The 16,986-nt window shown below is 44.4% G+C and overlaps 1 protein-coding gene across 3 annotated transcripts in view; it reads left to right on the top strand.

The window, feature by feature from the left end:
* Positions 1 to 16,986, top strand: part of TBCD (tubulin folding cofactor D) — a 122,486-nt gene that overhangs the window by 100,460 nt on the left and 5,040 nt on the right. For 2 of the 3 annotated variants that reach the window (XM_062639750.1, XM_062639752.1), the window contains 6 exons: positions 660 to 798; positions 6,970 to 7,091; positions 8,287 to 8,364; positions 13,362 to 13,451; positions 14,009 to 14,096; positions 15,992 to 16,101. In XM_062639750.1, the coding sequence (XP_062495734.1) occupies positions 660 to 798; positions 6,970 to 7,091; positions 8,287 to 8,364; positions 13,362 to 13,451; positions 14,009 to 14,096; positions 15,992 to 16,101 (627 nt within the window). Of the gene's footprint in view, positions 1 to 659; positions 799 to 6,969; positions 7,092 to 8,286; positions 8,365 to 13,361; positions 13,452 to 14,008; positions 14,097 to 15,991; positions 16,106 to 16,986 lie in introns of all 3 variants that reach the window. The other variant, XM_062639751.1, reaches the window with a different exon arrangement.

Genomic DNA, 16,986 nt, shown 5'->3' with positions numbered 1-16,986 from the left:
CTGGCAGACACCCTTCCTTATCACCCCCCCCCGGAAAACATTGATTGATCATAAAGATAACTGTAATGAATTGTGTTATTTTAACCACACTTTAGTTGCAGTAGTTTTCCAAGATATTTCTAGTTGAAGTGGGAGTGAGAGCAACTGATTGCTGAATGGTGATGATAATACCTCATTGGGATAGGAAACATCCAATTTTGTGTCCCCATTCTGTTTGTTCAGCAGAATCTGAACCTCCTGTAATTCAAAAAGCCCTGTTTGCTGGGCTGCTGATTGATGTGTGGTGGGGGTGTGTGTCAGCCTCTCCTGGGATAAGTCTGCCTTTGTATCAGTGGTTGACTAGCTGTTGATGGCAGAGAAGTCAGAAAGGAATGCAAGCAGGAGAACTTGTTTTCTTGGTGTAGAGAAAAGTGCATATGAAAAATGAACTGTGGTTCAAAGGAATAAGGACTTGAGGACTGCTTCAGTTCACTGGCAGTGGCTGAAGTTTTTGCATTTTCCCCATATGCTTAAAGACTAATGATAAATTTGACTTTTAGGTAATTCAGAGACTTTCTTCACTGATGTGCTGCATGAGGATGAGGAGCTATCATAGAAATGTATGGGGAAGAAAGGGAGTGCACATAGCCAATATTATTTTTTCCTTCCCCTTTCCCCAGGTCCGAGAAAGAGACTCTGAACTGGAATGCTGCATCAGAAGCTTTCCCTCGAATCACCCAGCTTTTGGCTTTGCCAGCATACCAATACTCTGTGCTTCTGGGTCTCTCCGTGTCTGTTGGTGGATTGACAGAGACAACGGTAAGAAGGCAGAGTGGCTTTCCTGTTGGGTAGGAGAATGCATTTACTGATAAATTGTGGACTGAAATGTAATAGACTGAAGTCGATCACAGTGACTGCAGATGGCTGTTTCTGGGAGCGGGTCAGCTGTGAGAGTTTTAAAAGAAATCAAGTCATACTTTTAAACCTGATGGCCTTTATATTTTTCATCTTTAAAAGTACTGTTTTCATGACTTACTGGGCACTTTGTTACCTGTTTCCTGGCCTAATAGAACCTGTTGGCTCAGGCGGCTCTTAGGTTTATTTACTCACCCACTCTTCCAAGCTGTTAGCAGAGGAAGAGTGTTCAACTGAATGCTGTGGCTAAATACAAAGTGATTGCTCTTTTTAAGTGAGGTGAATGCCTCGATGTTTTCATTTGTAACCTGATGTGAGGTGTTAACTGTCAGTTGTCCATACGTGTTAACAGTATGTTCAGGGTTTTTCATTTTGACTTTCTAGCAGAGAGAGCCAGAACTTACATTACAAAGAAATGTCATTCAGATGTCTGAATCCTCTGAGCTTTGCAATCTGTTTCATTCTTCTGTGCCTGAACACTGTCTCTATCACTGGTTTTGGTAGTCTGTCACACTGCCAAAGTCTTCCAGACTTTATTATAACTTTACTGTATTCTTCTGTCCTTCTATTACAACTTGTGTCTCTGGTTTCAGAATTCTTGGTTTCAAGGCATTTGGCTTCTCTCTTTTTTTGTTATTTGGCGTAGCCAAAGATGTAACATATGTGAAAACAGCTATTGGGGTAAGGACACGGTTCAATATGACACTACAGACAAGTAACAGAATATTCTGTCAGTGAAAGCTTTAAATCACCATGGTCCTTTAACAGGAGGTCATGAATCAGCACCCCAACAGTGTTTAAGAGTGTTTCTAATTAAGAATACTGTCTCTCATTAAAAAGAGCTGGTAGAAAAGTGGTAAGTGTCGGGGAAACAGCATTTCTGTGGAGAGAGAACAGCTCCTGCTGGGTTCACAGAAGGAAGGAGGTAATCATTTCAAGCTTGTCTCCCATGGCTTCCACTTTTCAGTCTTACAATGAACTGTTGAGAATATGCCTGAATGATGGGTTTTGCCTGGTGCAAAACCCTGATGGGTTCTTTGTGATCAAGAGATGTCCATATGCCTTTGGGTTTAGTGTAGCTGGGAATTTGGTGTCTGTATTTAAAACAATGTGGAGAATTTTAATGTTTCTAAAAAGGGAACTAATTATATAGCTCCAGCTATTTGAGACCTTTGCAAGCATGTGCTTATTGGTTTGTGCCCATAATTATTGGATAGACAGTGTAACTCTTAACAGATTTTTTTAATAGCAGGCATGTACAAGAAATTCAGCTTTTAATCAAACACAGTTAATTATAGGAGGCTCCACCAAAGCCAGAGCTATTCGTGTACATATGAAAAGGGAGGAAGGCTGTGGAGAAACGGACGTTCTGATTGCTAACGAGGGCAGAGGAAAATCCTTACTCAACAGTTTGGTATCTTTTAGGTTTTCTCAAAGTTGTGGTTGTGCTTGGTTTTGAAAAGTGTGAACAGTTCTGTTACTCCCAGCTCCCTTCCGTCGTTACCGGCTGCCAGGGTGCGTAAGGGAAACCTCCTGTCCTGCTTCCAAAACACGAGTTTGAAATGTTAACTTTCTGTGACCCTGCGTTTTTCTTTAGCGTTAAAGGCTTGTTCCAGTTAAAATACTCTCAGGGGCTTTGGCTTTCAAAAGAAGATGACCTCATCCTCTTTTGAGCCAGATAGGAGTGCAAGGGAGGCTCAAAGTATAGGATATTTGCACTTGGGATCATACAGTGTGCGGTGAATTACGGTTAATATTGAAAAGCGATATGTAAATTAGAATTGATGTGTATTAGAATGACTTGCGTTTCAGGCTGTTCTGTCTAAGTCTGTAGTGTTCTTTGCTAAATATCCAGGGACTGATTTTAAATATTACTAGAAAAATTTAAGATCTGTTGTATTAAATCCATATGAAAGAAGTGGATTTTTTAAGTCTTGAATATGAGAAAATGATTATTCAGATATGTGTTCCTGCAGTAACCTGGGTGTGTTCCTGTGATCTGTCACTTACAAAATATAAACATGCATACACACTTGGACATAGAAGAGTCTTGTATACCGCAAGATAATCTGAGTTCAGATGTCTTTAAGTCATCTCATGGAATTAGTAGGAGAAAGGCTCCATTGTAATCCAGCGGTCAGTGGCTATTTCTCCATAGTTAAGATTGCTCTGCAGTATATTTAGCAAGAGTAGTTCTTTGTTCTGCTTTTTAAAGAGATTTTCTGACATGAGCTGTGTGGGGTATCTCAGAAACACTTTGGTGGCAGCATGGTTGCTGAAAGAATTGCAGCTCCAGCATTTGAAGTAATCTGGAAAAACAGAAGATGTCATTCCCTCTGGGGTTTGGCATTCTGCTGCATCGCCTTGGTTCAAAGGGCACTTTCTCTGTGTAAAAGAATCTTCTAATTATATATGTGGCCCACAGTGATGCAGATTTCTTATGGCTGCATAAAACCCCCTCTCAGTATATGGAGATCAGAACAAGACAATGGGGTTCTTTCTCCAGTTCCCAAACCCCGGAGTTTCAGGGTCAGGATATAATTTTGATATAATTTCATTATTGTTGAATATTACATTACGTTTGGAACTTGGTTAAAGCACAGAATGTCCTGGGAGGTCCCCTCACCCCCGAGAGTGAAAATTACATTTTAAAATGTTACAGAAATTTTAAGTAAATCCTTTTTTTTTCTTGTCTTTCTTTCTTACAAAAGAAACAGCAACCAGTGTTGAAAATTGGAGGTTTTCTCGCAGGCCAGTACCGGGGTTCCAAGATGAGATGATGATATTCCTCCTTCTTATAAAATATCACTGACTGGAGCCTTAGAGTTACTGGCCTCCAAAGATCTGCTTTATTAAAGGGAACATTGCAAGGACAACAATGGAGACATGGTTTCACTTGTGCTAAAGCTCCAGTGATATGCAGTTGTTTCTGAAGTGAGTGGGAAAACAGGCTACTGCCACTGCAGGGCTGTAAATTTGTCAGGATTAGAAGTGATCCAAACCCAGCGTTATTTATTGAGCGTAACGTGGCTTCGTCTGCACGTGTTACAGGAATGTTCTGATGCTGTCGGTGGGTCTTGCTCTGCTGAAATGCTTTTATGAAAACTGGAGCCTTTAGCAATGAGCTGCACATCTGATTTTGCCCAGGCTTTCCCAGCAGTTACTCACTTGACTTCCATTTGGGGTGCATTACGTGCAGCAGACTGAATTTTGTTGTGATACCTGGGCTCCGAGGAGACTGGCCTGATGGGAGGCGGAGAACCACTGGGGTTGTGTCCTTAGGACTTTATCATCAGATGAATGGTCCCTTTGAACACTGTTTGCCTTATCCTGTGTTCCCTATCACTGAAATATCTACTATTAGCTTGAATGATGAGAGAGTCAGGCCTTGGCAAACCCTGCTTTTACTGTGTTTAATAAGAACAAGGTCATTCTCAGGCCTCCTCTTAAATTCTTATCCAAAGTTGTCCCAGTTCCAACCCATTAACCTCCTAATTTCCTTTCCCAGTCCTTGTGGAACCCCAGGGAAAGGTAAATGTCACACATCTGATGTAGTGTGAATTCTGTGTTCTGCATAGATGAGGAAGAAATTTGGAAATGCTCTTCTCTGCAAAGACTCCTGAGCAGTTAAGGGTATAGCTCAGGTAATTGTCCTCAGGTTATGTGGGAAGTGAATCCTGAGGAGGACGTGCGGGTTTAACCTGTTCATCTCATGGCATCTTGTTATGTTGGAATTACCTCCAGTAAAGTCCATATGGTGTATGCTGATGATTTGGAAAACATTCCATGTTTCAGTCTCCCAAGCAGCTGTGTGATGGTTTATCCACACCTTTCAGTTTAATTACGTCCTAATGAAGAAATGCTGTCTTCGTCATAGAGTTTTTCTGATTATCGTGCTGCTCCCTCTTGGTTTAGCCCAGCATTGGAGCCTCCTATGTGCAGTTACACTTGCCCTTTCCTTTTGTGCCCATTGTTGCCTTTTCAGTCATTGGAATCTGCAGGAAAAGCATCAAGTAATTAAGCTTTTTTCAGAAAATGGTGTGAGATCCATAGGGAAGTTTAAAAGACAAATAGAGAAAATTACCCGGTTAACCTCGTTCTTCCTGAGACTTGACTTGGATGTAACCTTTCTTGTGCTTATGGTTGCTCTCTGCTAGTGTAAGGCAGCGGTCTTTAACGCAGAGATTGTTTTAGAGGGCAGCGTGCAGCAATTAATCAGGTTTCAGATTTTCAGGACCTTTCTTTCTTTCTTACCAATGTATTTCCTGTGCAGACCTTTCAGTGTGAAGGGGCCAGTTTATGCTCAGCATACAGGGGAAGTACCAGCGTTAGTGTTGGCATATGGAAGAACCTCACTCAGTTCAGTCCAGTACTTCAGGTTAGCACAGCTGGCTTCTGCAAATGTTTTAAAGACTTTTCACGGAGATTTGGCTGCCGTTTTGCAATGCAGAATAACTGAATCATTCCTTTACATTGCTTTACTTCTTTAAGGAAGTATTTCTGCTTCTGCATTGCCCAGGATGTGTCACTACAGAACAAGTAGTTAGAACCACAGCCTCTGCTGGGCTGTGTACAAGTAGGCTGAAACTTTTGGAAACTACTTCAGAGCTTTGATTCAGGGCTAACACATTTCTTGTTCTGTTGTGCAGATGCACCCAGAACTGTTACTGATACAAAAGTGAGGTAAAATGTTTAAATAGAGGTTGTTCTCTCTTGTTTTCAGGCAGACAGACACTTACTACACTGCTCATACCAATCTCACGTTGTTTTTCTTGATAAAAGTCAGTCTTCTGAGGGAGCTGATTGCACTTTTGAATGAGCTATCAAAATGCTACGTACGAGCTTCAGAAAGACAATCTCCACTGACGGAGCAGGCTTGCTGACTGCTTACAGCCCCCTCTTGACTCAACAGGGAATGGTTTAACACTTGGGACCAAAAGTGAAAGAAGTCTGTGCTTCAAAACTGCTCTGCCCCACCTGCCCTTCCCACAGCCCCCTTCATGTAAGCCAGTTTCTTATGGGAAAGACTTGACCAAGCCGCAGGAGGATGGATAATCCTTCACATCAGAGTGGAGAAGATGAAGCAGTCTGATGATGTTTATCCTTGATACAGCGTTTTCCTTTGAGGTGTAGTTCTTGTAACAAAAAAACCACCCAAATTCTTATCCTCAAGGGAAATCAACTAATATTTTAAAAGATGAGCCTGGAAACTGAAATTCCACCTCTCCCCGAAATGGCAAATCTTAGCATTAGTAGTGATGTTTGTATAGTCCTTGTCCTGCAGCTCAAGGGTGTACTGTAAGCCTCTTGAGCCATGGATCCTGCTTGATAGGTGGGTCCCATGAGAAAGAGGGGTCCCGTGGAGGTCCCACGCTGCAGCTCCAGGAGTGGGGAGGCCACTGGCTGGTGCCTGTGGGGCTGTGGTTCCTGCAGGGCTGGGCTCATCGCTGTAGGGAGGTGCTGAGCCAAGGCTGGACCCTGCCATGTTTGTGGGGTGGTGTTACACAGAGGGATGCTTCCAGCTGAGCCTTGGGCACAGGCATTAAAAGCCCCTCCATCTTTCTGAAGCAGCTGATGAACATTACAAAGTTAAACCAAGAGGCATTACTTCTGAGTTGGTTTTCATTTCTAACCTGAGTAGTGGTTGGTGTGGCCTGTACCAAGTGCCCAAGAGCTTGTCTGCAGTGTTCAGTTGTTTAATAAATATTACCTCTTGAACTTCTTGTGTGCTCTTTCACAGCCATAACAATATTACTGTTTGAAGTAAAGCAGGATAATCACAGCGGTCTGGGGATGTTTTACTTTGAGAGAAAGAAAATAACAAACCTTTAATGTGGTCTCTTTTCCTACAATGGCAAAACGTAAAAAAGGAAGGAAAACCCTTCCTTGAGAAGGGATTAATGCAAGTGAAATAGCCACATTCCTGTCAGATATTGTTATTGAATTTAATGTACTTGGCTGCTGTTGGAAGTGTGTGTTCCAGTGCAGGTCTACACCTCCGGTAGTGAGGGACAAGCATAACTGTACAGTGGGGTTTGTTCCCTGTACCTGCATCTGAGGTTCCTTCTCTTGCAGCTCAGATACTCTGCCCAGAGCCTTTTTGACTACATGAAGAAAATCCAGAACGATTCCAGCGCTTTGGAGAGTTTTTGTGAAACACTGCTCCAGGTCTTTGAGGACAACCTGCGGAACGACCGGTAACCGTTTCCCTGTGCTCTTCATTCCTAACAGCAGGACAGCTTGAAATCAGATGCATGGCACGTCTTTTAGTAGGGCTAGATGAAGCATGCCTGAGCCTTGTTAAATGTGCTTCACGCCATCAGGTTGCTACAGTGGAGCCTTTGGTAAAACCTATAGCAAAGGAGTGGTGTAGGGTATTTTGCATTTACTATCACATTATCATGCATAATGTGATAAACACCAGGTTTTATATAATGCAGTACTGGGGTTATATATTGCTGCACGCTCTTCAGTATCATCCAGTCTGCATTTCCTTTAGGTAGAGTTCTTTCATAAATACTTGAAGGAGGTATCATTTTCTTGTGAAGATTTTTCTTTAAAGGTGACTTATTCAGCAAAATGAGATTAATTTCTCTAAGCCTCACTTATCAATATAGGACAAGGGGTAACGGGTTCAAGCTTAAACAGGGGAAGTTTAGATTGGATATAAGGAAGAAATTCTTTACTGTTAGGATGGTGAGGCACTGGAATGGGTTGCCCAGGGAGGTCGTGAATGCTCCATCCCTGGCAGTGTTCAAGGCCAGGTTGGACAAAGCCTTGGGTGCCATGGTTTAGTGTGAGGTGTCCCTGCCGATGGCAGGGGGTTGGAACTGGATGATCTGAAGGTCCTTTCCAACCCAAACCATTCTATGATTCTATGATTCTAATATGTGCAAAATAGAAAATATTCCCTACTGTGAAAAAAACCCACGATTATTAACAGGATTTTCAGGTCTATTCTGTTTCTTTTCTCATTTGTTGAAACAGAAAAGACGACCGCGGTTAATGCAGCTGACACATTGTGTGTCGGTTCACTTGGTAATTGCCCGCTGTAACTGCTGGTAGGTTTTGTGCAATGTGTTGTTTATATCCTAGAAAATAAATCACTGTTTTCTACTCCCATGAACTGTGTTTTCAGGACCCTGCAAGTTGAAACCAGGCGTGTTGTAAATCAGGTGTTTTCCTTCTGGCTCTAACAGAAGGTCCCCCTCTCAGCCAAGGAGGATGGTTTAGCCAACACACAACTCCCCGAGCAACCCTCCCCTGTCTAAATTAGGGTTCTAATTTAAATATGTGTAGGTAGATAGGAAGTTTCTTTGCTTCTCGTTAAAACACTGTGTATATGTATGCCAGGAAGTGTATTTACATTGTTAAATGATCTTCTTTCATCAGGGTGTCTGTACCTCTCCTGACAATGCTGGACCAAATGCTGGCAAATGGCTGTTTTGACACCTTTACCATGCAAGAGAAGTAAGTTGCTGAAAGTCTTTTCTGTGTGTTTTCCACCATGCAACAGGCCTCTTAAATCTTACAGTGCTGCTGAACTGCTCTAGATGTGGGTCCATGGGACTCCAGGGGTGAGTGTACGTGGCTCTGGTGATTTTAAGTTTTTGCAGATGTTTCAGAGGAGAATGGTTTTAATTCCAGTAATATTAAGATATATTCCACAGACCCTGCCAGGCAGCGTCGGGGCACATGTAGTGGTGTTTGCAGAATTGTACAGTGTAAATGCTACAAGCACTTGTACTGGTTTTGGAGTCTCTTGATTCAAGAATTGCAGGCAGCAAATAGATCTGAAAAGCCTTATGAATCTAAAGGTTTCAACTGAGTCTGCTCCTGTTTTGAAGTGTGTATTTAGATAGTCTCTTTTAATTGAGTGAGAGTTGAAGATTAGTCAGATACTCACAGATAGAATGAATAGTGCTCGTTCAGTTTGGTGATCATGCCGGTGACCTGGGGACTTCCACACAGACTCCAGCCTTCCCTGAGGGGAGAATGATAGATGATGGGTGGAAATCCCAGGAAGAGTCTGTCTCCTGCATCATGGGGCACTGGACAGAGCGCGTGTGGTAGCATCAGTGTGTTTGCTGTGCCAGTGAGGCTCAAACTCAGTCCTGTGGTGCCATTGTAAAGCTTGATGGAAAAGGCCTGAAATAAAACCTAGGGGGGAGAAGAGGGGGAGAAGATTTTTGAAGGTGATCCAAGCATATTTTTGACAAAAAGGCCACCTGCTGCTCTATAATGTGTGCCTTACAGTTAAACAGTAATAAGAGGGATGAGGTGTTTTTAAAAGCACGCTTACTGCTGGTGAGCAGCTTTCCTGTTGCTTCTATTCTGCTGTAAACTTCTTGTCATATAGCAAATGAAAAACCTTTTGGAGAACCTGGGAATGAAAGACTGACATTCCTTGAGGTGTTTGTTTCCATTTCATTGACTTCCCTCATTTTTTACTACAGTGGGCTGACTGGAGTTTCAGCAAGGGGTAGTGTGAACTGTCCTGAACCTTACTTCCTAATAAAACAGCAGCAGTCCAGAGTAGGTAATATCCTACACTGCTTAATTTAAGCAGGATCGGAGCAACCTGGTCCAGTGGAAGGTGTCCCTGCTCATTGTAGGGGGCTGGAACTAGAAGAGCTTTAAAAGTCCCATCCACCTCAAACCGTTCTGTGATTCTGTGACTAACAACTTTTGGCTGGATTAGTTTGACACTCGTTCAGAGCTCGCTGCTCCAGTTGAAGCACATTGCCACTTGGTGTCACTCCTGCCCTGCAGAGATGTGACCTGCGAGGCGTTTTCCTGCCTCTTCCACCTCCCAGCTCCTCAAGTTCAGAATATGCAGCTTGACATCTCTGGCATGGTTCTGTAGGTGGCTTTCAGCACTGGTGGAGCTCTCTGCAGGGCTGGTGTCTTGTGATCTTAGTTCAGGAGGGCGAGTGAACCCCTGGGTGTTTCTCCTCAGCTGTCATATGTTGAGTGCTCCTGTTTAGATTGATGGTTGGTGTGTGGGTCACTTCTCTGCCAGGGTCCTGCTGAACCTGCCAGTGGGGAAGTGAAGTGCAGGGTAAACACCTGCCCTGTGGGGTTTGAAATGAATCAGCTTCAGTATCACTGGGGTAATCACAAGTCTCTCAGAAGCAGCTTCTCTTTGTTGTGCTTGGCTTAGTTTTGAGTCTGCAGTATGGAAAGCTAAGCTCTTCCTGCCATTTTTAAGGCTGTTACTTCCTGTTCATCTTAAGTTGGCTTAAACCTGCATGTCCAGCATGGGAGTCTCCCCCTCCTGTGAACTGGCAGGAATGGTTTGTATTGCTACGTGATGAATGGCATTAGGGAACTGTTCCAGGTTAAAAATACCCTCTAAAACTCAGCTTGAGGTCGTTCCTCGATCTGTTCTGCTGTGTGCTCACAAACCGTGCCAGAATAAAGTGGGAAGCAGTGGAAGGGAAGGGAGGGAAACCATTTCTCTTGGCAGCAGGGCAGGTGTCCACAGGCACAAAGCGCCTGTGAAACTGCAGCATCGTTCACCTCCTGCTTCCTCCCTGCCCCGTGTGCCCTCCTGCCCAAACAGGGACGTAGAGCTCAGCTGAAATGGGATTCCTTCACCATGGTGGCATGACCCAAACCCTCCCCGTTTCACCTCAAGGTACCTGGTGAATATTCAGAGCTGTATTCATAATTATGTAGGGAGTGTGAATTGATCAGAGAATGGAAGCCGCCTGCAAACCTGGCACTGGGTGATCGTTTTCTGGTTACAGCTCCTGTGGCTGCAGGGAGATTGGTAGGTCCTGAGGAACTATGGTAAGATTTAGTGTAACACAGAGCACCAGGGCAACAGAATAGCCTGTGAATGGCAGTTCAGGATCTAATGCTTTCTGGAGTAATAAGTAAAAGCATTGAGTCTGATTCTTCTGTGTACGTATGAAGCATCCATGCACTGTGAATGTATCACATTTTTCTGGCGCTCTTGCAGTGTTTCAGGATGGTCTGTGTCCCACTGAGCTCCGACTGAAGATTTCTCTGTACTGCTGTGCATTACGTATTGCGTGTGTTCTCTGAGGGTGCTGAAGCGCTGGCACAGGGTGCCCAGAGAAGCTGTGGCTGCCCCATCCCTGGCAGTGTTCAAGGGCAGGTTGGACACAGGGGCTTGGAGCAAGCTGCTCTAGTGGAAGGTGTCCCTGCCCGTGGCAGGGGTTGGAGCTGGGTGAGCTTTAAGGTCCCTTCAGCCCAAACCATTATGGCATTCTGTGATTTCTCTCTTTGCTGAACATGGACTTCTTCAGAGCAGTTCTGCTGCTCTTACATTAGGCACCCAGCAGCAGAGCCTGGCAGAGGCTGTTGGGTTTCCTGGCCACCCCAGGCAGTGTGAGCCGAGCGGCTGAAGCTTCACTCACCTTCAGGAGGAAAAAGCCCTCCCCTTGCTGCAGCCCCGCGTGTGCCCAGCTCACATCATGTGAAGGCTTTAGGCTGATCCCTTCTCCCCAGATGCCGACTCTGTTCCTGCTGGCGCTGTGCCCACACAGGAGAAGGAATTTTCTCAATTTCCTTTCAGGAGGCCAAGCTGTTTGAGTCATCTGAGATCACACACAGGTTAGGTTTAGTTATTGCAAATGTGAAATTGGCAAATGACAGAAGCGCATCTGTTTTAAGCACTAAATGCTGCACGTGAGGTTATGTGTATTAAATTTATTCCAGATGCTTTTGTTGAAATTGGTCTCTTTGTTGCTGCACTTCCCAGCGATATCCCTGTTGTTCAACCAGGTTAAATCTCACCTAATTCACTACATTGCTGTTGTTGTGTGCTGAAAGCCAGGCAAGTGCTCAGGTATTGTGAGTAGTCGTCCATACAATGCCTTTGTGTAACTGGGGGTGGGAAGAGGAGAAATTTCACCAAGGCAAAAGAACGCATTCAGTCTCTTGGTATGAGGTGAGCAGGTCCCTGGTGCATGCAGACAAATTGAGGTGTGGGCACACACACACACAGACTCAGTCCTGCAGGTGTCTGTCATCCTCATCACACGTCTCCCCTGTGCATGCGTCCCGTGCTTGTCACGCTCCACAGAATGTGGAAGCGGGGCTGACAGGACCATGGGCAGTGCATGGCGAGGAACCTGCTCTTCCAGCATCTGACAGAGGTGTTTTAAATCAGCCCCCACAGGGGGTTTGGTCCTGGAGGCCACTCTTGGCTCTGATCATTTCTTATGAAGCCCCAGTATCAGCACTGAAGCCTTGGTAATTTAATCTACTTTTTCAGTGGGGTTTCTGGACAATATTTATGGCTGTAGACAGCGTTCTTTAGCTTAGTGGGTCCATGCTTTGTTGCTCGGGGGGTTTTTAACGAAGTCAGTCTTTGCCAGTGTTTTGGGTTTTGTTTCACGTAATTAAAAAGCAGCAGCTCTTGTTAGGGAAGCTGCATGTAAAAGGTGCATTAAGGTCACAAAACATCGTGTCATTCCTATAAACAGCTTGTTTTAAATGGTCTTTTTTTCCAGCAGATCATGCCGCACACCTCTCTGGAGCAGTTTTCCTCCACAGCTTTGCATCGCAGTAGCAGCAAATGGATGTCACTGTTTTTGCTTTCTGCACAGTACAGAGAGGCCTCCAAAATACGCAGCCCCGAAGTTAATCATGCTGCTAGACAAATAGGAAAGAGTTTCTTTTGCATCTGCAGCACTCCAGCTTTGAGTGTAGCAAGTAAAAGATTAAACCATTTGAACTGAAATGAAAGCAGTATTCCCTCCTTACGTCTCTTTAATAGCTCCTTGGAATATCCTGACAATGCTTGTGTTTGTACGAGTGGCTGGGAAAGAGCTGTGGGAATCACCTTTCCCAGGCGGTGTGGAAAGAGGAAAGAATTTGCTCAATGTATTTAAAGCTGGCTTCGTGGCTCAGATACGTAACGGGGCTCAAGCCCTGTGTTTAATTGCGTTGTCCGGCATCACCGAAGGAATTCAGGCAGTGAAATGGTGGAGTGTTTAAGAACAGCATTTATCACCCTGTAGGTAAAGTCTGGTGGAAGCCCTTAGGGAACGACCTGCGCACCACAGTGACACACGGACTAAATAACCTCTGTTTGGCTATGTCTTGTAATTCCTGACATGGTGTTCCTCATCCTACCACGCTCTGTTGCAAACAGCAGCCATGGCTAGCCACGTATCCTGGATCTGCTGGGTCGGTTTGGGTAAATGGAGTTCAGTCCTCAGCATGCAGGTTGTAGCAGTGGAAATAGGGTAATAATTAATGCTAATTCATTCCCTATTAAAACCCAAAAACACCCAGTGAGGTGGTAGCCAGACTTGCCTGTGGCTCTACCAAAGGGCAGCCTGATACTGTGCTGTTGTGGAGAAAGCACTCCTTGCTCTGCACAGTCTTTCCTCACCTTTGAATGTTAATTTGGTACCTTTACAGTCATTAAATGTGTTTGAAATCCTACTGGAACTGATTGTTCATCTCTTCTTCTTTCCCATTTTCAGCCATCCCTTTCCAGTGAAGTTATTTACCCTTTGTAAAGAAGAGATCAAGAGATCCAAAGACATCCGGAAGCTTCGCTCTAGCATCGGAGTGTGAGTCGATAAACTAATCTTTGCTCTGCTTGTACGAAGTGAAGAGAATTTAAATTACCAGATAGAAGAGCTGGGTCTATTTCATGTGAAATGTAATTGAAAAAAGCCCACAAATACACATAATAGAAAGTTGTGAGAGCTTCCTTTCCTTGTTTAACTGGGGTTAAACACATCTAGCTCCAGGGTAAAAGCCCTCAGTCCAGGTAGCAGAGGAGGCAGCACCAGGGTTCACTGGGAGACTTCTCCACTGGCAAAGCCTGCCCTGTGCTTCGGTGTCGACGTGATGCTGGTTCACGTGCGGGTCCCAGCGCGCCCTCAGTGCTGCCCGTCAGCAGTCACACCATGTTTGCACTTGGCACAGCGAGCAGCACCTCAGGAGCCCTCTGGGAACTCAGCACAGGTACCTCAGTGTTTGCTTTCCCACAGCACTTGGAACCAAGATTTCCTGGGCACTGCAGAGCATCCCTCCCTTTTCTCAGATACACCTCTTCCTTCTCACCCGCAAAACGCACTTCTGCAGGTCCAACTCGATCTGTTTTCTTCCTTGTGTTTTCTAGGTTTTGTGGCCTGATTCAGTTTCAAGGAGACATGAGAGAGAAAGTTTTCTTTCAGTTGTTTCTCCTCCTTTGCCATCCATTTCCTGTAGTAAGTACTGAAGACACTGCGTATTGTCAACTGTATTGTCTAAAATACTTCACACATAAAAAATAATCTGCATCAAAGCAGCATTCTTTGCAATGGACATCAGTGTATACAATAGGTTTCATTTCTCAAGGCTCTGCTATCTGCAGTGCTGCCACCTGAAACAGGCTGCTGACTGCTCCATACAGTGGAAACACCTCTGTGGAAAGTAAGAAGCAATTTAGGTGCCTAAGTCATTTGTTTCTTCTGCTCAGCACCCAGCACAGTGAAGATCTGTTCTCCATACAGAGCTTGAGGGTTCCAATCAGACACATCCCTGTTAGCTTTGTGGTATTTCTGATAGTTCTGGTTCAAGAAAAACGTATTTATTTGTTGTGTTTGTCAGGTGTGACGAGGGCTTGTGCAATGCAGGCAGGTTTATCAGGGGTTTACCTTTTCATGTAACTAACTGCAACAGGGCACAAAAATCAGTTCTTAGTTCCAAGTATGTACAAGAGAAGATCATCTGGGGGATAATAATATCTTAGCTGATTGATTAATACTTCCATTGCCTTAGCAAAGGCTGTGGGGTTTGGGGTGGTTTTCACCATATAAAACCCAGGATCCCTGGCTTGCAGCTGCTGTGATGCCAAACACATCCAACAGCTCCATGTAGCCCTGGTGTTCTGTGCAAGGTTTCCCCTGGGGACGTCGATGGATGTTCCTGTGAGTAGGTAGGACTTGCACCTCTGATGTTATGGGCAGCCATGGAGCTGCATCCACAGCCAAGCACTGTAGAAGAAACAAAGCCATGGGCAATGGCAACCCATGAGGTCCTGAAGGGGTTGGAGAACCCCCTGAAGAGCCTGGTGTCCGGCCAACGCAACCCAACACTGTTTATTCTAACCCTGATTACTTTTGCCAGTTACTTTTAAAGGTTAAAATCAGGTGGTGCTCAGCAAAGGCTGGGACTGCAGATTTTTACTGCAGCTGTTCCCATGCTGTGTGTACTGGCTACAAGAAGAATCCTCTGCAGGAAGGGCACAATGTAAGAACTGAACAGAGAACATTTCCATTTCATTTCCATTTCCATTGGTGTTTTAGATCATAAATATGTTTTGCTTTTACAGATGGGTCAGTTTAATTGGACTCTGCTACTCCAGAAATAAGCCTAGAGTTACTAAACCTCATTTTTTTGCCTTCCTTTGCTTAGCATCAGGCTTTCCTGGAAAAAACCAACAGAAGCAGGTTTTGCTGCACTTTTGCTGTCTTCCATTAGGTATCCTGCCACACACTGTACTTCAGAACCAGCCTCACTGCAGTGTTCACTGCTTCCAGAACCCACAGTGTAAAATGTTCAGGTTAACTCCTCATCCATCTCCCAGCAGGTTTTGAGAGTTCTGCTGACTCTTACAATCTCCAGGCTGGAAGTCTGTTCTGTGAGCCTGCAGCAGCCCAACTCGGAGCCAGACTTTGCCTCAAGCAAAGAAATTGTCCAGTTCATAGAATGAGTTTAAAACTCATCTAGTCCAACCCCCCTGTAATGAGCAGGGACCCCTTCAACAAGCTCAGGTTGCTAAGAGCCCCATCCAGTCTGGCTTCCAGGGATGGGTCAGTCTCAAACATTTGACTTCATTCCCTGTGAGGCACTGAGCTGTACCCTTAATCTGAAACACTGGAAAAGGGCAGTGAAAATGCACTGTTCAGTAGCATGAACTTCCTGGAGGTGCAAAAGCAAACTCCCTTCCTGCACCGGATCCATGTCAGAGGCAGGAATGGACAGACTAGTTCTGAGTGTAACAAAGTGCTCACCATAAACTGCTGTCCCTGTGATGAGGAGCCAGTCCCAGCGGTGGCACTGGGCTCTGCCACACATGGCTGTGCAGCCTTCAGTGACCTTCCTCTGCCTCTTCCCATAGATACGGAAAACAACAGCCAGCCAACTGTATGAGATGCTGATAACCTACAGCGATGTGCTGGATGCTGCCATCATGGATTCAGTTCTGACCATACTCAGCGATACCAACTGGTAAGTGCATTTGTTGCCAGATAGTGATAAGAACTGATAATTTTTGTACTAAGAAGTTAAATAAAAGTTGGATGCCTTTGAAACCTGAAAGAAACGATACCTGCTTTTAAGCTATTTATAGCTTTAAGGCCAAAAAAAACATTGCTTGAAAGGATTCTTCTGTTCTAAAGAGCTATCTGGTACATTGTCCTGTGGTACCATTGTGCATGTGCATGCGCATATATATATATATATATATATATATGTGTGTGTGTTTTATATATATATATGTATATGCACCACATACCATTGTGGCATGCGTAAATTCACTACTAGACAAAGATCCATATTTTTTTAACAACATAAAAAGGGAGGGAATCTTGGAAGTTCTCCATGAATCAGAGACCGGGCTGTGCACACAGTCAGACATCAACTGCACAGACAGTTTCTTGGCATGATGAGCACTGGCAGGATCTGGGGAAAGGAAGGATCTCTGCAAGCTGCAGAACAACAGAATTAGCAGAACAGCTCAAATCTCCCATGAAATGTCATTACTCAAAACACTACAAACCCTGTATTCAAGCAAATACTTTGAATTGGAACAGTTTAGTTGTTTCCCAAGCATAAGATGGCATGAATTATACAACCACTTCTGTAGAGCGTAATTCACTCATTTACCTCCTTTTACCTTCCTCCAAGGGCAGGGGAGCAGGGCCCCTTCTTCCAAAGAAGGATTCACCAAAGCTTAAATCAGTTTGTTAGTTTTGCTGCCATGTTAAATGTAGTTCCTTGTTCCAGATGATGCTCCTGGGTCATGGGTGCAGTGGCCCAACACCCTGCTTCAAGCAGTAGTCAGTACATGAGAATAGACAGCTATAAAAAAAATACATTATTTATTTGGTTATT

This window comes from Pezoporus occidentalis, unplaced genomic scaffold, assembly GCF_034315485.1.
Source record: "Pezoporus occidentalis ecotype Australia unplaced genomic scaffold, CSIRO_AGI_Poc_V1 ctg62, whole genome shotgun sequence".
In the NCBI taxonomy this organism is placed as follows: domain Eukaryota; kingdom Metazoa; phylum Chordata; class Aves; order Psittaciformes; family Psittacidae; genus Pezoporus; species Pezoporus occidentalis.
The sequence above is the reverse complement of the archived record's forward strand: the minus strand, read 5'-3'. Positions and strand labels throughout refer to the sequence as shown.